This window comes from Phoca vitulina, unplaced genomic scaffold (genome assembly GCF_004348235.1).
Source record: "Phoca vitulina isolate PV1807 unplaced genomic scaffold, GSC_HSeal_1.0 scaffold90, whole genome shotgun sequence".
NCBI classification, from domain to species: Eukaryota; Metazoa; Chordata; class Mammalia; order Carnivora; family Phocidae; genus Phoca; species Phoca vitulina.
Window position 1 is genome coordinate 774,157 of NW_022589793.1, and position 23,392 is coordinate 797,548.

Consider the following 23,392-nt stretch of genomic DNA (forward strand, 5'->3'; position numbering starts at 1 on the left):
CATTCCACTACTTTCTAGCCTCAAAAATTTCTACTGAGGAGCTCCTGGGTGGCTCAGTCAGTTAAGCATCCAACTCTTGATTTTGGCTGAGACCGTGATCTCATGGTCCTGGGATATAGCCCAGGATTGGGGTCCAAGCTCAGTGGGGAGTCTGCTTGAGGATTTTCTCTCTCCCTCCATCTCTGCCCCTCCCCCTGCTTGTGCTCTCTCTCTCAAATAAATAAATAAATCTTTTTTAAAAAATTAAATTAAAATTAAATTATAGATGAATTGAGGAATTAGCTTATCTTTGCGTAAAAATCCTGGGATTTTAAGTGGGATTCCAGAAGATTGACATACTCATAGTGAACATATCTTTCCATGTGTTGGATCTCATTAAATGTCTCAGAATAATGGTTTTAAAGTTGTATAGGAATTTTACACTAAACAGAGAATTCAGCTTGTTTGGATATAAGATCAAGAAGCAATAATACTGTGTGCAATTTATTTCTATATATATATTATGTTTTAATATTTAAATGATTTTATATTTTTTATTTGCTGATGGTCTATTGAGTGCAACTGATTTTTTTTAAAGATTTATTTGTTTATTTTAGAGAGTGTGTGTGAGCAAGGGGAGAGGCAGAGAGAGAGGGAGACAAGCAGACTCCCCACTGAGCACAGAGCCCAAGGTGGCGCTGGATCCCAGGACCCTGAGATCATCACTTGAGCTGAAATCAAGAACCTAATGCTTAACCAACTGAGCCAGCCAGGCACCCTGAGTGCAATTGATTTTTAAATATTGAACTTGTATTCAACAAAATCACTAAATTCTCTTTTTTTTTTATTAAAGATTTTATTTATTTATTCATGAGAGACAGAGAGAGAGAGAGAGAGGCAGAGGGAGAAGGAGACTTCCCGCAGAGCAGGGAGCCCGATGCGGGACTCGATCCCAGGACTCTGGGATCATGACCTGAGCCGAAGGCAGACGTTTAACCATCTGAGCCACCCAGGCGCCCCTAAATTCTCTTAATTCTAATATTTATCTATAAATTATATTGGAATGTTTACTTATAAATCATGACTGCTCCAGATAACAAAGGTTTATTTTCCTTTCCAACCCGATGCTTATTTCCCTTACCTTATTACAATGGCTAGAACCTCTCCTCAGCATGGAATAGAAATGGCAATTGCAGATTCTCAATCTGAAACTCACAGGCAAACTTTCTTATTCATGTTTTGTTTTGACCTGTAAATACCTCTTATTTACCCTCATTGGCAAAAGATATTTTCATTGTGTGTAGAATTTGAGGTTTGCCGTTATTTTTCTTTAGCAAATTGAGCTGTTGTTTCACTATCTCTAGTTTCCATCTACTTTTGAGAAATTTTGAGCTCAGTCTGATATTCCTTTATAGATAATCTTTCTTTTCTCTGTAGCTGCCTTTTATACTTTCTCTTTGTTCTACATAAGCTTCAATATGAAATGTTTAGATATGAATCTTTTAAAATTTTGTCCTGCTTGGAATGTGTTGACATTCTTCAGTTTATCAGTTGGTATCTTTAATTGGTTCTGGATCATTTTCACTTACGACTTCCTCAACTATTTCTCCTGCTCCTTTCTTTCTCTCCTTCTGCAACTTCAGTATCCAGATATTTCCAATGTATCTCTCACTTTCATGATTCCCCATTTTTAATTTTTGTGCTGCATCCTAGGTGCTTTCTTATTACCTAATCTCCAGGCTAAGCTAATTTCTTCCATTGTCATTAAATTGCTGTCAAATGCATTCACAAAGTTTGTAACATGTTTTATCTATTTATTTATTTATTTTTAGTTTTTAGGTGCTATACATGGTTCATTCCCAAAATAGCCAAGTGACTTTATACTTTTCTTTTTCATAAAGATTTTTAAAATTTTTTATTAAGTTTCTAATTTTAATTCTAGTATGCTTAGCATACAGTATAATATTAGTTTCAGGTGGACAATACAGTGATTCAACAATTCCGAACATTATTCAGTGCTCATCATGATAAGTGTACTTTTCATTGCCGTCACCTATTTCACCCATCCCCCACCTACCTCCCCTCTGATAACCATCAATTTGTCCTCTATAGTTAAGAGTCTGTTTCTTGGTTTGTCTCTCTCCCTCTTTTCCCTTTTGTTGGTTTCTTTCTTAAGTTCTGCATATGAAATGAAATCATATGGTATTTGTCTTTCTCTGACTTGTTTCACTTAGCATTATACTCTCTAGATCCATCCATGTTGTTGCAAAGGGCAAGATTTCATTCTTTTTTATGACTGAGTAATATTCATTGTATATGTATGTATATACCTTCTTTATCCATTCATCAGTCAATGGACAGTTGGGCTGCCTCCATAATCTGGCTATTGTAAATAATGCTACAATAAACACTGGGGTGCATTTATCCATTTGAATTTTGTGTTTTTTCTCTCTTTGGGGTAAATACCCAGTAGTGGAATTACTGGATCAGTCATAGGGTAGTTCTATTTTTAATTTTTTGAGGAAACTCCATACTGTTTTTCACAGTGGTGGTACCAGTTTCCATTCTCACCAACAGTGCAGGAGGGTTTCCCTTTCTCCACACCCTCTTCAGCACCTGTTGTTTCTTGCGTGGTTGATAACCATCCTGACAGGTGTGAGGTGGTATCTCTTTGTAGTTTTGATTTGCATTTCCCTGATGATGAGTGATGTTAAGCATCTTTTCATGTGCCTGTTGGCCCTCTGGATGTTTTCTTTGGAGAAATGTCTGTTCATGTCTTCTGCCCATTTTTGATTGGATTATTTGGTTTTTGGGTGTTGAGTTGTATAAGTTCTTTACATATTTTGGATACTAACCCTTTATTGTATATGTCATTTGCAAATATCTTCTCACATTCAGTAGGTTGTCTTTTAGTTTTGTTGATTGTTTCCTTCACTGTGCAGAAGCTTTCTATTTTAATGAGGTCCAAATATTATATTTTTGCTTTTATTTCCCTTGTCTCAGGAGACATATCTAGGAAAATCTTGTTGTGGCCAATGTCAAAGAAAATATTGCCTGTGTTCTCTTCTAGGAATTTTATGGTTTTGGGTCTCACATTTAGGTCTTTAATCCATTTTGAGTTTATTGTTGTGTGTGGTGAAAGAAAGTGGTCCAGTTTCATTCTTTTGCATGTAGCTGTCCAGTTTTCCCAACACCATTTGTTGAAGAGACTGGAGACTGTTTTTGTCCCATTGCATATTCTTGTCTCTTTTGTCAAAATTGACCATATAATCATGGGTTTCTTTCTGGGCTTCTATCCTGTTCCATTTATCTGTGTGTCTGTTTTTGTGCCAGTATCACAGTGTTTTGATTGCTACAGCTTTGTAGTACAACTTGAAATCTGGAATTGTGATACCTCCAGTTTCATTTTTTTATTAATATATTTTTAAGTTTTAAAAATTTATCATGTGCACAATCATTTGCACATTTGATCTGGTAATCCCAATATCTGAAGTCATTTCAAATATGTTTCTCGTGAGTACTGTTTCTACCGATGGCATTCATGGTATCTTTTTCCTTGTTCATTGAGTTATGGTTGTATGAAGCTCATTTACTTTCAAAATTATATGGGAGGATAATTTTATACCTAGAATAGAAGAAAGGGTTTGTTTTGATTTCCGTCAAGAGATTAGGGGTGTAAACAACCTGGGATTACTGTAAATTAATTAATAAAATCTCAGAGGAAAAGGTATGAATTTTAAGTATTTTTAATTTTAATTAATTTTAATAAAATGATGTTATCTTTTTCACTTGTCTGTGTGCATCTGAATGCAAATCCATTAAAGGGTTGGTTATTGGGAAAACAACACTCACTGCATTCTCCTGTTTGTGGGCGTGGGGAAAAGGCTTTGCTTCTGGTTCAGCCTTACTGTGAAACAAGATCTACAAATGTGTAAGTTGTACAGTGCAAAAAACTTCCATGGTGGCCATGTCCTTTGGAGTTTCTTATTAATGAGGAGAGAATCTCATATTCTAATACTCCTCCAAATTCAGTGGGCTCCGGGATTTTAACTTTTTCATTCCTAAGATCATTAAAAGTGAATTGAGGAACCAGTTATTCCAACTTATTACAATAGATCCAGCAGTCATCATTGTGTAGCCTTTAGAAAAGAAAAATCCTTGGTAGGACTCTTAGAGACATGGCCTGGAGGACTGTGGTCTTCTATCTCATCCAGGGATGCTCAGCAGGATAGATGACTTGGGTCCTTATTAAGGCAATTCTCATAATCAGGTGAAGTCAAGAGTTGGCTATTGTCCTCAATCTGATGCATTGCTGGAATACATGACTGGTCGGGAAATAATGATCATGTGTGCCAGATTATGGGGAGTCTCTGAGCCCCAAGTTCAGCTGTATGTGAATAGATGGTTGAGTTCAATGCAACTGGAACCCCATGCTGACAAGCTTATCAGAACCTACAGGTGAGTCATTTCATTATGATGATCTTTTTGTTGCTGCCATTAATGTAGATATGCTTCCCTATGTTTCTGATATTTGAAATAAATGAGCACAGCTTCACTCAGGTCCCTCTCTCACACAATTATCTAATTGTAAAACTACCTCACAAGTTGCTAGGTTTCAGATAATAAGACAGATCAATGTAGTTCCATGTCTTTTCTTTGCAGAGATGAAACTAAAAATCCCAGTTCTATTTGAACTGTAGCCTCTAAATCTCAAAAGGGATTATATTATTCTTCCTAGTGTCCATATGGTTCTTTGTCTCCCAAGAAAGGAGGAATCTCGGTCCCTTGAATTATGGTAGATTTTTATACTTGGGAAATCATGGTACCCTAAGCACAAGTAAATAAATGCCACTGACAGTGTACCTAAAATCAGTTAAATAAAAGTCACTCATCTACAGGGGCGCCTGGGTGGCTCAGATGGTTAAGCGTCTGCCTTCAGCTCAGGTCATGATCCCAGGGTCCTGGGATCGAGCCCCACATCGGGCTCCTGGCTCAGCAGGGAGCCTGCTTCTCCGTCTCCCTCTGCCTCTCCCCCTGCTCATGCTCTCTCTCTCTCTCTGTATCTCTATGTCTCAATTGAATTAAAAAAAAAAAAGTCACTCATCTACATTTCAAATGAAATGGACCCCGAGAAACAAACAGAGGGTTTTAGAGGGGAGGGGGGTCGGGGGATGGGTTAGCCCGGTGATGGGTATTAAGGAGGGCACGTACTGCATGGAGCACTGGGTGTTATACAAAAACAATGAATCGTGGAACACTACATCAAAAACTAATGATGTACTGTATGGTGACTAACATAACATAATAAAATGAAATAAAATTAAAAAAAAAAAAGAAAGCAAATTAATTGGAACATACACCTGCACTGGGCTTGCTAACTTATTGAAGTACAACTAATCAGCATTGTGGAATTCTATATTACATGTTTGTTGATATGTTTGTGCTCTTTCCTATAAGTAAGGAATTTGTATAACTTCCCTTTCCCCTAAATTTTCTCTCCTTCTATGACCATAAAGTGGAGGAACCAAACGTAGCCTGAGTACTGCTATTGCCCTAATAGGGAAGACCTCAGTCATTTTGCTGGACGAGCCATCAACTGGCATGGACCCTGTAGCCCGACACCTGCTCTGGGATGTTGTGACACGGACCCGTGAAAGTGGCAAAGCCATCATTATAACTTCCCATAGGTGTGACTCATTTGGATGCTTGAATGAGGGTTGGCAAGTATGATAGTGGCTTATAAGCGAGAATTATTTGGGGCTAGGAATATTGACAATAAATTTGCATAGGTATGTGATTTCCTCCTTAGTACTAATGAATGGAATGGCCACAAATCCTTGTTGAGTTAAATAATTAAGAATGGGGAAAGAGCAAGAAGTTCAGGAGCTGTTGTGTCTGGGGATTAGTACTCTACTACTAATTGTTTGAAAATTTTTCACTTTCCAACTATGATCTTTATGATGAGCAAATTCCATTTCACACTGAAAACAGAGTCACAAAATCCTGGCTCCGTTTGAACTACAGAATGTCCTCCAAAACAGAACTTTTTATGCTATCATGTTTTGCTAGAATGGAGGAATGTGATGCCTTCTGTACCAGGCTGGCCATCATGGTGCAGGGAAAGTTCCTGTGCCTGGGTAGCCCTCAGCACCTCAAAAACAAGTTTGGCAACATTTACGTCCTGAAGGTCAAGGTCAAGATTGATGCACAGGAGGATAAACTGGATCGTTTAAAGTATTTCATCACACTGACATTCCCAGGTAAATTAGGTTGAACTAACTTTTACAGAGATGTGTTAAATCATGAGTTTTTTTGTTTCACCATCCATATGTTTTATGTCTTCAATAACTGTTTCCTATGGGTTCTTGATATTTATTGATCTTCCATAGTAAATTCCTTTTGGGAATCCTTCTTCCTATAGTTTCTTAGCATAATAAGGCATATGTTTTCCACACATACAAAGGTTCTCACTCAGCTCTTGTATCATTTTAATAAGGCAGCTTTGGATTCGAGCTGTCAATATAAATTATATCACTAAAGTCATGTTTTTGAGTACAATTCTCAATTATTTTCACATATTACCCATGCAAAGTTTCAAGGCTTTTTTCCTCCAACTAAGCATGTATCCCTAGTCTTTTGATGTCTAAACCAGGATGTGGTATAGAAATGCAAACAAGAACCACTAAGCGTCTCTCTTCCCTCAAAACTAGTTCTGTTTCTGCTGCTAAATTCAACAAGCACCCCTCTGCCTACATGGTGTAATACCAGAGATAGCAACTATTTTTTTCTGTCCTTTACCTCTCTTTCCTAAACATAAAGCAGAAGCATGGCAAAGATTTTAATAATGCTGGTTTCTTCTCTTACTTTCCACTTTGTTAGGTTGAGCAAAATATCACTGAAGTTCCTATTATGTGTCAGGCTGAAGAGTTGTAAGTTTTTCTTCCAGGCAATGGAAAATAGCATGATTGATTGTAGTGTAGGAACAGAGATCACAAAGTAGATAAGAAATGAATGGAAGAGCAGATGTGGAGAAGGGATGTATGGAAAAATAATGACACCAGTGTTGGTCATAGTGATTGTGATGTGCCTATGACACCTGCAAATGGATGTGTCCATTAAGAAGTTCAATACTCACTTAATGCATTTATTCAGCACATAGTTTTGAGTATTTATTCTATCAGACTTCTATTTCATGTGGTGTCTAAATTACCACAAAGAGAAGCTGTGACCAAAAACCTCACTTACTGTCTGCTGTCCTAGCTTTGCTTGAAGGAGGGACACTAAACACTGACCTAAGACCTTGAGGATGTGGACTCAAGAGGTTTAATGAGAATGTGGGTTCGAGGCACATTCTCTCCTGTAAGGTGGTTGTTGCCCCGTTCTTCCTTACATCATGCTGGAGCAGATACTTATTCAAATATGACAGAATCAAAAAGGAACTGACATGGACCCTACACCTAAATGTTGATTTTTAAAAAGAAGAAATAAATATTGCAAGCAAAAGTTATCCAGAATGTATATAAAGAGGATTTACCACAATAATCGGATATTTGGGATAAATGATTCTACACAAGCCCAAGGAAATTTAAGTGAGGTGTGTTCTCTTTTTAAAATGCAAAGATGGGGGCGCCTGGGTGGCTCAGTTGGTTAAGCGACTGCCTTCGGCTCAGGTCATGATCCCGGAGTCCCAGAATCGAGTCCCGCGTCGGGCTCCCTGCTCGGCAGGGAATCATCTTCTCCCTCTGACCCTACCCCTTCTTGTGCCCTCTCTTTCACTCTCTCTCTCTCTCAAATAAATACAATAAAATCTAAAAAAAAAAAAAAAAAGCAAAGATGATTCTATTTCTACAACGTGGAAGATTATATATTCTGAAAAGTACTGCTGGTAAAACGAAACTAGAAATTGATCAAAATTAAAACAAATACATCCTTAATACAATAGTCGGCTTACAAACAAAAGAGAGAAAAAAATTTTAACCAGAAAACAAGAAAAAAAAAAAAAAAAGAAGAAGCCAAACAAAAGAAAGGAAACAGTGAGCAGTTAGAAAATGCTAATTGTGGAAGCAAATGCCATTGTAGCACTGGGATCACTGATGAAGTTCTGGACCCTCTTCAGGGTTGGGAAGCTCATGCTGAGACTGCCATGTAAAGGGGGACCCTCAAGTGGGCGATCAGGAGCATCTCTGATTCCAAGCAGGAGCAAGCAGAGATCCTCTCTGCTGGAAAGGATCTGAAATTTAAGCTTGGAGTGGGGAGAGACTCACAGGAGGCAGATATGAGAAAGTACCAGAGGAAGGTCTACACTGGGAGGCCATATTACTTGATACATCCCAGAAGCCTCTCAGAAGGAACCCTACAGGAGAGGACTCTAAAGCTAAGAAAGATATTCTGTCCCACCTCACTTTCTATATAGGAAACTCCTTCTAAAGCTTTAAGAAAATTAATCTCAAAGATAAATGACTGAAAAGATTATCATTGAATCCTACAGAAAAATACCGTAAGTAAAAGAGGATAAAAGAAAATACCTACAGACATTGAAAGAACAGCAGAGCTATAAGGCCACAAAGCAGATGAAACTATTATCTAATATTTCAACGTGAGCCTAAAGAATTAAGAAGGGGATGAATGGTATGTAAGAAAATCCTAAACTCCAACTAAAAGGACAAAGAGATTAAATGGCTAACCAACAGGGTGATATGCAGACAGCTGACCACATTGGAGACGGTAAACAGTTCAGAAATACTTAACTATCAAGAGCAAACAAACCACATAGAAAGCACAAGGGAAATGGAGATTGGAAAGGAGAAAAACAGAAAACCACCAAATGGAAACACAGGTAGGCTTTCAAAAAAAAGTAAGTGAGATGTAAGGCAAGGACAATCCAACACAACTATGAAATTAGTCCAAAAGGAGAAAAGCAAAGCCATAGATTAGAACAAATACTAAAAACTATCATTCAAGAAAATTTCCTAAGATGAGACAAACCTGCTTACTGAAAGGACAACCTGAAAAATTGACCCAGTATCATCAACACCAAGGAATATTCCAATATAACAATTGTATTTTAATAATAAAGTGGGATGACCTTTGGATCCCAGATTAAAAAAACAAGGGGAAGAAAGAAAATTTATATGGGAAGAAAATTAGATTGATTTTGGGCTTTGTGACAAAACATTTTATGCTAAGAAAAATGGAAGCCATAGTTTTCATATATAGTCAAAATGATGTTCAAGAATAAAATTCAAAAAGAGTTATAAACAAATAGGTATTCAGGGGATGTTATTCCTGATGGCTGTCCCTGAAGACTACACAGACAAAAATTTCACGTTGACTGAGGAATGATCAGAGAAGTTTCTGCATAAGTACTCTTGGTGAGCACTGAATATTTATCCCAGTATCTTAAAAAGAAGGGACAATTTATGGGTATTAGGAAAAGATGTTAGAATAAATTTAACCATTAGAACAAAAATATATTCTTTACTGTATCACGAATATAACAGTAAGAATAAGAACGAGCCACAAAGTGAAATACATACAAACAGATGTATTTTGTGTATTTATATTTGTATTGATATTTATGCATTTATCCAGTATATATGCATTTATAACTTTAAAAATTATATAGGAGGACTATAATTAAACATATTGTTCCTTTCAATATATGTAAATAGACTTAACTCCTGCATTGAATGAAAAAAAATTTCAGCTTGGCTCACAAGCAAAATTCAGTTCTCTAATGTGTGTAAGAAGTAAGCGCTACTAAAAAACCTAAATCAGAGAGGTTAAAAATTTTTAAAATGGGCTTCATCATTCTCTTGCTATCCCACACTTAATCTTTAGCAACTTATTACATTTTTTATTGCAGCTTATGTCATCTGGTAGTGTCTGCCTTGTACAAGCAAATGCTATGGTCCTGATCTTCTCTGTAGATGCCTGTCTCTACCCAGATATGGGTTAGTTATTTGCCCTGAGTTTGCCCTGTCAGAAAACTGATGGGTTCAAGAAATGCATTAATTTGCAATTTGTCCAGCTTTCTTGTAGTAGCAGTGGGAGTGACAGTCTTTCCAACTCACTATATTTCACAGGTGAAACTGGACCAATTTTTTAAAAAGCAATGGCCCAATGATTCTACCTACAGCTATATTTTAGATACTTGCATCCACCTGTAAAAGGAGATAAGTAAAATAATATTTAAGTCAGTAATATTCACAATAGTCAGACAATTTCTATGTCTATCAGTAGCCTAATTGATAAATTGCAGAATATTCATATGCCAGATTACTATTTAGAGAAGAAAACGAATTATAGCTATATGCAACCGCATGAATGAATCTCACAAACATTGAGTAAAAGAAGAAAAAAGAAAAGAAAATATACCAGATGATTCCATTCACATAAAGGTCAAAGGTAGGAAGACTCTACCTCAGTTTTTAGAGGTATATGCATTGGTAAAAACACCTTTGAAAAGGAAATGTCCACAGTAACAATGAAGGTATTGGTAATTTTTTATGTGGGATAGAGGCTGAGGAGTGGGACATGGAAGTCTCTGCGTTACTATTACTTGGCCTAAATGGGGTGATTTCACCAGTGTTTGCTTTGAATAATTCATTAAACTCCATGTTTCAAATTTTTCACACACAAAAAAGAGCTTTATGGCATCATGGAAACAATACACGCATTAAAATTCACATAAGAAAATCCACTCACCCTTATTATAAACATGTATTTTTTACTTTAAAAGATTTTGACCCCAGTTAATCCAATTTGCAACAACCCACAAATGTGCACTGATGAGAGTAAACACATTTGTTCCAATTAGAAGTGGATACCACCCTCTTCCCTTTCGTTCCACCAGTGGGTTCTTATTCACCAGTGAACAAAACCAGAACACACAGCCTGACTTTGGTGATTTATATGTATGATTTCCTCTTTCACAGGACATGTAATAATGAAAAAGCAAGGAAGCCTTGTCCTGCTCTCCTCGCCACCAAGCACACAGCACATGCATACATATCCACACAACCAGGGTGAAAATCCGGCCAGCTCATAGTCTCAGCACTATGTTCAGGAATAAAGTCTTGTAACAGAATTTTAGAAGGCTCAGAGTTTTTCCATGGGGTATGTGAGCTGACAATTTTACTGTGCCTGAAAGCCTGCCCTCAATAACTGTTATGAAATCCATTATAATAAGAATATTTCATCAGAGGGGCGCCTGGGTGGCTCAGTCGTTAAGCGTCTGCCTTCGGCTCAGGTCATGATCCCAGGGTCCTGGGATCGAGCCCCACATCGGGCTTCCTGCTCAGCGGGAAGCCTGCTTCTCCCTCTCCCACTCCCCCTGCTTGTGTTCCCTCTCTCGCTGTGTCTCTCTCTGTCAAAGAAATAAATAAAATCTTTAAAAAAAAAGAAAAAAAAAAAAAAGAATATTTCATCAGAAATAAATCCAAAAGGAATTAGCCATGTCATACACATCAAAGAGAGCAGGTTATTTGACCATGTCCCTTTTTGTATTAACAACGTCTATTCACCCCTCTATTGTGAATGATTAAGTTGATGTAGCAATATTTTGGAAATTTAAAATGATATCTGCAAGATTATTCATCTATCCTGTCTTTCATTTCTTAGGTAGTGTATTAAAGCAGGAGAATCAAGGGATCCTTACCTACTACATTCCCAGCAAGGACAACAGCTGGGGAAAGGTAATATAGAAACCATGACCTTCTAACATTATATAGTTAGAAAGCACTAATGATGGGGGCAGTATTTGATATCCAGGCATGTGTAATGGGAGCCTGACATTGTATAAGGAGCAGAAAGATAACCTAAAGTATGTTATTTTCCAAAAGTCCCTAGAATTTAATTGATTTATTCCTTAAATCCCATTATTAATCTCTGGCCATCAAGAGAAGGGGGACAGAGAACTGCTTCCTTGCAGATTCTCAATTATGTTTTCTATCGTTTTCTCATCTCCCCCTTTTGTCCTCCAACATTAACTTGACAGGACTTGGAGGAAGTGCAGGAGAGGCTTATCTGGGTTGGGCACTGGAGGGGACTATAAAAATGGTAACTGCACTTTTTTATTGCTGTTGTCGCTAAAGGTGTTTGGTATTTTGGAGGATGCTAAAGAGCAATTCAATTTAGAAGACTATTCCATCAGTCAGATAACGCTGGAACAAGTCTTCCTGGCCTTTGCTAACCCAGAGAACACAGAAGGTGATTATAAAGAAAAGGTACCCTGAGATTCACTCCCAACCAGTGAACTTTAGGTCTTCCTTAGACTACTCTGTCTATGCATGGACACACACAGGGGCATTACTATGCGTGTGCCTATCTTGGTATAAATATATTTACATAATAAAGAGTCCCCCAAAGAAGAACATACGTCACTCTTTTGTAGATTTACATGAGTGGCTCGTGTATACAGCATGTGCAAATCTAAAGACATTTGGAGAAATTCCTGTTCATTTTCCTAGAAATATAAAAGAGCGCCATTAATCAGGGTAGGAAAAGGACCTATTCCTGAGCATGCTGAATGTTTAAACAGAAACATCCAGAAATGGTGGTGCTGTCAAATGGGATAGCTTGAAAAGCAAGAGGATTATGTTTCAGTATTGAGTTATGGTGAAGAGGAGCAGTAAGCCTCTATCAGATCATCTTTTGCATGAGTACACACATACACAGTTTTATACCAAAAAGGATGTAATTAAAATCAATATCAAAGTTTAAGGGGTAGGAGTAAGTTGGATTATTATTTCCAAAACTCAAAGCAAGATTCTTCATTTGTAAGAGAATCTTTGTACCAAGACATTTAGAGTCCAAGAACAGAAGGTAAAACACGTCTTTAAAAATAGTGTGTTTTCTTTCCTATTCTCGCCCCACTTCTGATTAAGAGAGAAAGAAGAAGAAATGAAGTGGAGAGAGACACAGCTCTTCCTCAGATCTCGTCTGGGCACGTGGAGTACACCATAAGCCACATGAGAAATCTAATCACTCTCAAGACTCATGGGCAGATGAGCAGCCAAGTAGGGATGACTGTTGTCCAGTTGCAAGACAGAAAGAGTCCATGAAGCTACTCTATTTTGAGATGGTTTGTTCAAGGTTTTTATATCCTCAGTTGGATTTTGTGAGTAATAAAATGATACCCAGAAGCTATTCTGTGTTTTATTGTTTTTAGGTGTGACTTTCTATGGGCTCCACTCCCACACATGCCATACATCACCACTGATTTCAGTAATTGCAAAATTTGTTTACCAGTCTCGCCACCTTTAAAAAGAGGAGAGGGAACTCATTTGATTAAGCTATTATTACTTGCATCTAGTCTCACAGTTGGCATCATTAATGACTCTTTTTAAAATTCCTTTAATGTGGCAGTCTCTTTCACTGTCCCTCCCTATCTTCGAGCAAGAAACAAAAAATTATATGTCAGTTCCTCTACTAAGCAGTTTACATGCATTGCATCATTTAATTGTGCTACAAGCCTCTGAAGTAGGTGGTGCCGCTTTTATTATCCTCACTGTACATGGGAGGCACAGAGGGGTAAAGGGATTTACCCAGGGTCACCCAGCAAGCAAGCAGGAACATCTGTCAATATCCCCATTAGGAGCCAGGAAACCACACAGCAATTTGAACGGGAAAAGTTAAAAGAATTATTAACTATAACAGGGGGTTAGCCATAAGAAAGTACAGAGAATGCTCAAGAATACACTATGGCTGAGAGAAATTACCCAAGGAAGAAACAAACTTGGAAGAGGACTCCTCCCCAAGGCTGGGATTCAGATCATCTTGGAGAAGGTAAAGTTGGTGGGAAGTTCCTTGGCCTTGGGTCGAGGCTGTTCCACACCTGCTGAGCAAGCAGGAAATGCCCCATGGAGTACAGGCTGCCTAGGCTGGCCAACAGGGAACCGGCTGGATCTAGCAAGCGGGAAACTTTTCTGATTGTTGGCAGGCTGGTGCTAGGAAGGGGCACCTCGAGAGTCACTGAGTATCCACGGTTAATGAGCGTGGGGGTGTAGGGTGAATGCCGCGAAATGTCCTCCACACCTGCTGCTGGCAGCAGCAAGGTGATAGTAAGAAAAATCAAGAGAAAACACCCGAACCTGGACCAGCAGCCCTTGGTCCTGCAGGGTCCATCCAGCACGCTCTCCTGACAAAGCTTAACCTGACAGTTCAAGAGCCCAGCTCCATTTAGCCCTGCGAGGCCAGAACCCGATACCTGGTCCAGTAGGGAAGAGGTTTGCCCTCTGATAGAATCCAGAACCTGGGCTTCCAACCACTAAGCTGCAGTGGAGGTGCGTATCGGCTGGGGCGGAGGTCCGCCAAGAGAAGCGACCATCAGTGAATTGGAGCAGCATGAGAGAGGTCCGGGGCTGAGGCCCACTGAGTGGCTGGCGGCTCAGGGCAGCGGTGCAGAGGACGCAGTGGGGGTCTCCACGCGCTGAGCGCCCACGGGCAGAGGCGGCGCATGCCACCGGGGCGAGGCGCGTGGACGGCGCGCCCTAGGCCGGGTCGCCGCGCGTCTGGGGCTTTGGCCCCCGGAGCAGGGTTGCGGGCCCCTGTGCCTGCGCCTCTGCAAGTTATCTGTTGACCCCGCAGACCGTGGAGCGCGGCGGCCGCTGAATCTCCTCCCACTTCCTGCCACCAGCTACTGGCCCGCTGAGGGTGACCACGACACATGAGGGAGAGGGGAGCCAGCGACAGATGGAGGATGGTCGGGTCGTCCAGTGGGGTGCAGAGGCAAAGAGCCTGGGAGCAAGCGAACGGGCCCGAGGTAGGGCCCTCAGGGCGGTGGGGCCGCGGGCAGTACGCGAGGGAAGAGTTCAGTGAGGCCTCACGCTCTGAGGTGTCCCGGGGCCGGGTGGGGCCTGGGCGCGTGCGCGCATGCGCGAGGAAGGGGCGCGAGGTGGCGGGTCCGCTCCCGCGCTCAGCGGCGGGGCGGTTGGGGAAGCCGTTGGGAGGAGGCAGCGCGCCGCGGGTGACGCGTGTCCCTCACAGGTGGAGGTGGAGGTGTGGCCGTGGCGGTTACGAGGCCTGAGCGGTGAGTGTGGGACCTCCGCGCCCCGGTGTCTTCTCCCCAGATTCCCCCGGGGAGGCGGAGGGTGCTCCCTGGACTGCCCCCCGGAGGCCGACCCGCCGGCCGCCCTCTGAGCGCAGAGCCCGAAAGTGCGAACCCCGCACAAGACACACTGGAACCGTCCACAGCCCTCTCTGCTCCCTCCAAAACGATACCCAAACCCCCTGGACGTGATATACATATTATAATATTACCTGTACCTCACTGTCGACTGTCAGGGGCCGCCACACCCAGTGTTGACCGTCCGTCCGGTGTTTTGCGTGTCCCTCGCTGGACCTCACTGCTATCCTTTTCCTCTCCGGGTCCCCCTGCTCTGGGGAATGCATCCAGGGCTTCCGAGGGAGGAGAAAGTGCCCTCCCCCTCAAAAACACCAAAACAAGCACCGGAAGTAAAGGACCCTTCTCGGGACCCCGAAACACACACAGCAGCTAACGAGAGCAAATTAAACAAACTTTTATTTGGGCTGTGCCAAGTATTTGAAAGCCAGGGCTCTGGAGGCACGTGTTGTGGGTCTAGGCCTGCGGAGTCCAGAATTTATTTGCTCTGTGACTGTCCCAGTCAGCTGGGGCTGCCGTAACAGAATACCGTAGGCTGGGTGACTTAAAAACAACCAATGTGTTTCTCACAGTTCTGGAGGCTGGGAAGTCTCCGATCAAAGCTCCATGCAGATTCAGCGTGTGGTGAGAGCCTGATTTCTGATTCACAGACAGGCATCTTCTCAACGTGTCCTTCACATGGTGGAGGGAGCAAGGGAGCTCTCTGGGGCCTGTGTCATAAGGGCACTAATCCCATTCATCAGGGCTCCATCCTCATGACCTCATCACATGCTGCGTGTCCCTCATGGTGATACCATCACATTGGGGTTAGGATTTTAACATACGAATTTGGGGAGAAGAGGAGGACACCGACATTCAGATTATAGCAATGACCTAATGTAAATTGCTTGATTTCACTAAGCCTCAGTATCCTCCTGTAAAAGAAGCTGGATACTATTTGTACCCATCTCTGAGGGTGATTAGAATATTTCAACTGACAGGAGGTAGTAAACGTTCAAGAAATAGAAGGGTTATGGAAGTTAAGTGCTGCAGGAAGCTCCAGTGTCTTTGTTCTCCTCTGCCAAAGCGGAAATTGCACTGAACTAGGTTAAACAGGCAAGGAAGACTTTATGCAAGGCTCTAGGAGCTGGGAAGACAGGCCAGAACTCAGTCTGAGCTCAGTTCTGCTGAGACAAAGGATGGGAGGGTGTTTGAGGGCTGAGTGAGACAGTGGGAATGTGCTGGAGGACTGTAGAGGGGAGGTTGACCAGTAGGACACCTTGAGTAACTTCCTGAAGTTTGCTCAGTGGTTCTCTGTGATTAGGCCGTGTGTGTTTGCTGTTGGTGCCTGTTAGAAGCTAGCTCCTACCCTCCCACAGAGACTGGGAAGAGGGGTGCTATCTTCCTTGAGGATTACATTTCAAAGGATGACTCCCAGGCCCTTCAGAAAGAGAGTTTGGGGTTGTAAAACAGAAAAGAGGCTTGTAAAAAGAGTTATACATGTTTTAAACAGAGAAAGGATGTTTAATTAAAGGTTTTCTAAAGCAGATGCCCAGAGAAAAGGGTGGTCAGGACCTAGAACCAGGGAGAGCCAAATGTATAGTATTAGTCCAGCTCAGAGGAACATTCAAGCCATCTTGGTCCCCTCATTTTATGCAAAGTAGGCAGAAGATTTAAAAGGAAAGATACCTCTGTTTTAGCAGAATTAAGAAAGCTGCTGTGTTTCATTCAGAACAGCTCAGTGCTTTTCAGAAAAGGACATAAACTGTAGTGAGTCTAAGTCTCATTCTAAGACTTTAGGACTGTAAGCAGTGTAATGGCTTAATTTTCAGTAACTCCATTTAATTGTTTTTTGAGAGCCCACACATCAATAGGTTGCCCTAAAATTTTTTAGACACACCAGGTTCATGTCCCTTCAGCTTCCTCCTCCTTTCCCTCCCACCTCAGTGTTGCATCCAAATTTGGGATGGACAGGAGTGGGAATGCATTTAGTATTTAAGGCCAGATTATTATAGATGAACTGGTTCCTGGCCTGGCTCTTGTGGAGTCAGACCTCTTCTGCCCGAAGATTCTCCCAGATCTGTTTCAGAGATAGTGAAGAAGGTGGGGTGACAGGATATTAAGAAGCTTTGCTTTTCCTCGTTGTGCATAATTTCAAATCATTTGTGCTATCCTAGAAAGGATGAATGGAAAGAACTAGACTTTGTCCTTTTAGGCTTAGGTGTTCCTCTCTCTTCTTTGAGACCAAAAAAAAAAAAAAAAAAAAAAAAAGATTGAGTGGGGGATGGGACACTAAGATTGTAATGAGTGCAAACTTATAGTTAATATTTCAAAATATTACCCACTATAAGAGCAAGAGAAAAAAGTTTTTGGGTCTGTCAGTACAACAGGTAGTTCTTCACAGATTTATAACCCCTAACATCTGAAGAAGCAATTAGAAAAATGGTACAGGTGCCTTGTGTAGAATTCAAGTCTTACAGACCTAACAAATTGTAGAATGTGTAAATCTCCTGTATTTCACTCTTGAGAGACAGACACTGTCAGCACACTAGAGTATATTCTACCATTTTTCTTCTCTCTACATAAACTAACATATATATGTATATTTTTACAAAAAAGTATATCACATAGAATATTTTGCATCTTTTCCCCTTTCACGATATATTATCCTCCCATGAAAGTACAGTTTTTATCTTCCTCTTTGAAACAGATGAATAGGATTTCACTGAAGGGATTGCCATCATTTATAGAATCATTCTGTCTGTTTACATTTTATCTTACTATTTCCAGTGTTCTGGTGAATGATCATCTTTCTGTATGAATCTTTGTTTTGCTGTGGTTTTGCTTTAGGAACTTTGTTTCTGGTTGTTGTCGTTGTTGTTTTCTCTTTAAGACTTTGATCGGCATAAACTCCTTTATTGTTAATGTAGCAGACCCCTACTGAGTGTCTTTTATCAACCAGTGAGGGATAATATTTACCCTGATGTGAAGCCCTATCTTCTAATGAAAAGTTCAAGAATGGCATAATTGCACAGATAGAAGGCTGTATGAATTGTAAGTTGGTGTTACGCCATTGCCATATAAACAAAACACCTGCCATGCCATTTGAAATGAGGTTAGTCTTGTATTAATTGAGGTTTTCAGGATTGCGGTCTTTAAATAAATAATGCGCAATACAGTAGGCTCCATGTTGTTTGAGACACAAAGGAAAATGACACTATCCCCACTACAGGGCTACCCACTACCCACTACAGGTATCTTGTCACATTCTTTTTTTTTTTTTTCCCAAAGATTCTTTCTTTCTTTCTTTATTAGAGAGCGAGTGAGAGAGAAACAGCATGAGAGGGGGGAGGGTCAGAGGGAGAAGGAGGCTCCCCGCTGAGCCGAGAGCCCGATGTGGGACTCTATCCCAGGACTCCGGGATCATGACCTGAGCCGAAAGCAGTCGCTTAACCAACTGAGCCACCCGGGCGCCTTCTTGTCGCATTCTTAAAGCTAAAGATTGTTTTTTAGCCTCTGTGTTCAGTATATAGGAGCTATAATGATTTTTAAAATTTTTCACTTGAAGTATAATTTACATAAAATGGAATGCCCAGGTTTTGAGTGACGGTTTGATCAATTTTGAAAAATGTATACCTCTGTGAAGACACAGACCATTTGTATCACAACAGAGAATATCCTCCTGCCCCTTTGTTTTCACCCACCACTCACCCTGCACACCCTAACCCTTGATAGGATTTTGCCTGTTCTAGGTATTTCACATGAATGCAATCATGTGGCATGTACATTTTGTGCCTGGCTCTTTCCCCTTATACCCCTTTGTCACATTCTCCCATACCTAGAGTACTGATCTGTTTTATGTGTCTATAATTTTATATGGCTTCTTTATGTATTCTAGATAGAAGATCTTTATCAGATAACATGTATTGTGAATATTTTCTTTTTCTGGCTTGCCTTCTGGTTTTCTTAGCAGTGTCTTTTGAAGAGTAAAAGTTTTTTTATATTACTTATGCCCAGTTTATTAATTTTTTTGTGTCCTAAATAAGAAATGTTCACATACCAGGTGATGAGGATGTTCTCCTGTTTTCTTTTGAAAGCTTTATATTTTTAGACTTTCAATTTAGATCTGTGATATATTTTGGGTTCGTTTTTATGTATGGTATGAGGTAAGGCCAGTACTCATTTTTTTTTTTTCCATACACATATCCAGTTGTCCCAGCATCGTTTTTTGGGAAAAGTCTTTTCTCTACCCGTTGAATTCCCTTGGTAATTTGTGGAAAATAATTGACCATAGTCATGTGGATCATAAATATGTGACTGTATTTCTGGACCCTATTCTGTGTCATTGATCTATGTTTGTCTCTTCACCAATACCACACTATTTTTTGTTTCTATTTTTGTGGTGCTTATTTCCCCCTTCCATTTGAAGAACTCTATATTTTAGAGAGATTAGCCCTTTGCCAACAGTATAAGTTGCTAGTTTTCTCAGTTTGTCATTGGTCTTTTGACTTTGTTCATGTTAATATTTACCACACAACCCTTACTTTTTTTATATATGTTATTTTATGAAACTTGTATTGCTAGTGGATTTGGATTCATGGAGACTTTTCCCACTCCCACATTTTATCTTTTTCCATATAAAAAATATCTTTTTCCAAATGACTATTGTTTTGTTCCAGCAACATTTTTTTAAAAATACACCTTTTGCCCACTTATTTCAATGTTACCTACAGCATATCCTGAATTTCTGTATGTACTTTGGTTTATTTCTGGACTTTCTATTTTGTTCCATTTGTCTGGCTTTCAATTAATGTACAAGTACCACTTTTTTTTTTTTTTTAAGTAGGCTCCACACACAGTATGGAGCCCAGCGCAGGGTTTAAACTCACGACCTTGAAATCAAGACCTGAGCTGAGATCCAGCATCAGATGCTTAACCAACTGAATTACCCAGGTGCCCCTACCACCCATTTTTAAGATAGAGACTTTATAATATGTTTTAACATCTGGTAGAGCTAAACTTAACCTCATTAATCTTATTTTTCAATGTTTTCCTAGCTGTTTTTTCTTACCTTTCCAAATAACTTTAGAATGAAAGGAAACTTACTGGTTATTATTTTCATCGGGATAACGTTAAATATATGCAGACTATGGAGAAAAAGAACATATTTATGATTTTAGATCATCCTATTTAAGAACAAGGAATATTTTTCCAACTGTTCAGATCTATTTCTGAGTTTTACAGGAGGGCTTTTGTTTTTTTTTTATAGATTTTATTTATTTATTTTAGAGAGAGAGAACAGAGAGTAGAGGGAGAGTGAGAGGGAGAAACAGACTCCCCTCTGAACGGACAGCCTGACACGGGGCTCAATCCCAGGACCCTGAGATTATGACCTGAGCTGAAGGCAGATGCTTAACCAACTGAGCCACCCAGGCGCCTCTATACGAGGGCTTTAAAGTTTTCCTCATATAAACCTTGCACATTTTTTATTACATTTATTTCTAAGTATTTTGTCTTTTTTGTTGCCATTATAAACTGGAGTATTCTCTTCCTTTATGTCTTGTGTTGGGTTTTTTGTTTATAAGTTCTGTGTATATGAAAGTTACTGGTTTTTATGTTAATTATATATCTCACTATAAATAAGTAAAGTTTTATATCCTATGAAAATTCAAAAAGATTGAATTGTTTTTTTTTAATTTAAGTTTTAGTTAACATACAATGAAATATTGGTCTCAGGAGTAGAATTCAGTGATTCATCGCTTACATACAACACCCATTGGTCATCACAAGTGCACTCTTTAATATCCATCACTCATCTAGCCCATCCCCCACCCACCTCCCTCCATCAACCCTCAGTTTGTTCTCTATCATTAAAGAGTCTCTTATGAGGGAGTGCCTGGGTGGCTCAGTTGTTAAGCGTCTGCCTTCGGCTCATGTCGTGATCCCAAGGTCCTGGGATCGAGCCCTGAATTGGGCTCCCTGCTCTGCGAGAAGCCTGCCTATCCCTCTTCCACTTCCGCTGCTTGTGTTCCCTCTCTTGCTGTGTCTCTGTCAAAATAAAAAAAAAGTCTCTTATGGTTTGTTTCCCTCCTCCCCCCCGCCCACTTCCCATATGTTCATCTGTTTTCTTAAATTCCATGTGTCAGTGAGATCATATGGTATTTGTCTTTCTCTGACTGACTTATTTCACTTAGCGTAATACATTGGAGTTCCATCCACATCATTACAAATGGCAAGATTGAATTTTTTTGATGACTGAATAATATTCCATTGTATATTTATACCACATCTTTTTTTTTTAAGATTTTATTTATTTATTTATTTGACAGAGAGAGACAACGAGAGAGGGAACACAAGCAGGGGGAGTGGGAGAGGGAGAAGCAGGCTTCCCGCAAGCAGAGAGCCCGATGTGGGGCTCGATCCCAGGACTCTGGGATCATGACCTGAGCTGAAGGCAGACACTTAACAACTGAGCCACCCAGGCCCCTATACCACATCTTCTTTATCCATTCATCAGTTAATGGACATTTGGGCTATCTCCATAACTTAGCTATTGTTGATAATGCTGCTATCAAGATCAGGGTGCATGTACCCCTTCAAATCCGTAAGTTTCTATCCTTAAAAATTTTTTGTTTTTCACATTGATTATCTTGGGTCAAACAGTTATATCTGCAGATAGAGATAGTTTTACTCTTGTTTTGTTTTCTCTGATTTCATTGTCTAAAATCCTTAATATATTGTTAAACTGTAGTGGGAATAGTAGCCATCATTATTTTTTCTAAAGTGGAGTGTATACATTTTACTATATTAGGACATGTTCATGAATTCCTATTAGTTTTTAAGTGGTTTTAATCAGGAACAGAATTTAAATTTTGTCAGAGACCTTTTTAAGAAGGTAATTATTAGAATTTTTTACATATGAGATATATTAATATGGTGAGTTACCTGATAGATTTTCTAATAGTGAACCATCCTTCTTCTCCTGGAATAAATGCCACCTGCTATAGTGTAATTTTTTTAATACTTGGATTATGTTTGGTAGTATTTAGAATTTCTCATTGATATGTAGGTGGAATTAGTGTTGTTTCTTTGGTGGGCGGGTAGTCTTTGTTAGATAGGTTTGCTTCCTAAAAATAATTTGATCTTCTATGCTCTTGAAAGTTTAAGTAGTGTTGGAATTATCTGATTATCAAAGGTTTGACAGAATTTCTCTATGCTTTGATGGAGCATTTCTTAGATACCCTTTCTGTTTCTTCAATGAAAATTCATCTGTTTTATATCTCCAAGAGGATAAATTTTGGTATATTGTATTCTTCTAGGAAATTTTCCATTCAGTTTAGATTTTATAAATGTATTTGCATAGACTCATACATGTAATCTCTTATGATTTTAAGAAATTCCTCTATCTAAATGTGTTTTCTTCATTGCCTTTTTTATTTTTTTAAATTTTATTTTATTTTATTATGTTATGTTAGTCACCATACAGTACATCATTAGTTTTTGATGTAGTGTTCCATGATTCATTGTTTTCGTATAACACCCAGTGCTCCATGCAATACATGCCCTCCTTAATACCCATCACTGGGCTAACCCATCCCCCCACCCCCCTCCCCTCTAAAACCCTCAGTTTGTTTCTCAGAGTCCATAGTCTCTCATGGTTCGTCTCCCCCTTCATTTTTTCCTTCCTTCTCCTAATGTCCTCCATGCTATTCCTTATGTTCCACAAATAAGTGAAACCATATGATAATTGACTTTCTCTGCTTGACTTATTTCACTTAGCATAGTCTCCTCCAGTCCCATCTATGTTGATGTAAAAGTTGGGTATTCATCCTTTCTGATGGCTGAGTAATATTCCATTGTATATATGGACCACATCTTCTTTAGCCATTCATCTCTTGAAGGGCATCTCGGCTCTTTGCACAGTTTGGTTATTGCAGACATTGCTGCTCTGAACATTGGGGTGCATATGGCCCTTCTTTTCACTACATCTGTGTCTTTGGGGTAAATACCCAGGAGTGCAATTGCTGGGTCATAGGGTAGCTCTATTTTTAATGTCTTGAGGAACCTCCATACTGTTTTCCAAAGTGGCTGTACCAACTTGCATTCCCACCAACAGTGTAAGAGGGTTCGCCTTTCTCCACAACCTCTCTAACATTTGTTGTTTCTTGCCTTGTCAATTTTTGCCATTCTAATTGGTGTAAGGTGGTATCTCAGTGTGGTTTTGATTTGAATTTCCCTGATGGCTAATGATGATGAACATTTTTTCATGTGTCTGTTAGCCATTTGTATGTCTTCTTTTAAGAAGTGTCT

The 23,392-nt window shown here is 39.7% G+C and overlaps 1 protein-coding gene across 1 annotated transcript in view; it reads left to right on the plus strand.

Moving 5' to 3' along the window:
• Positions 1–23,392, plus strand: part of LOC116626774 (ATP-binding cassette sub-family A member 3-like) — a 199,460-nt gene that overhangs the window by 112,018 nt on the left and 64,050 nt on the right. The window contains exons 25-29 of the mRNA XM_032396277.1: positions 4,250–4,437; positions 5,496–5,666; positions 6,049–6,239; positions 11,602–11,675; positions 12,075–12,206. Coding sequence (XP_032252168.1) covers positions 4,250–4,437; positions 5,496–5,666; positions 6,049–6,239; positions 11,602–11,675; positions 12,075–12,206 — 756 coding nt within the window. The remainder of the gene's footprint in view (positions 1–4,249; positions 4,438–5,495; positions 5,667–6,048; positions 6,240–11,601; positions 11,676–12,074; positions 12,207–23,392) is intronic.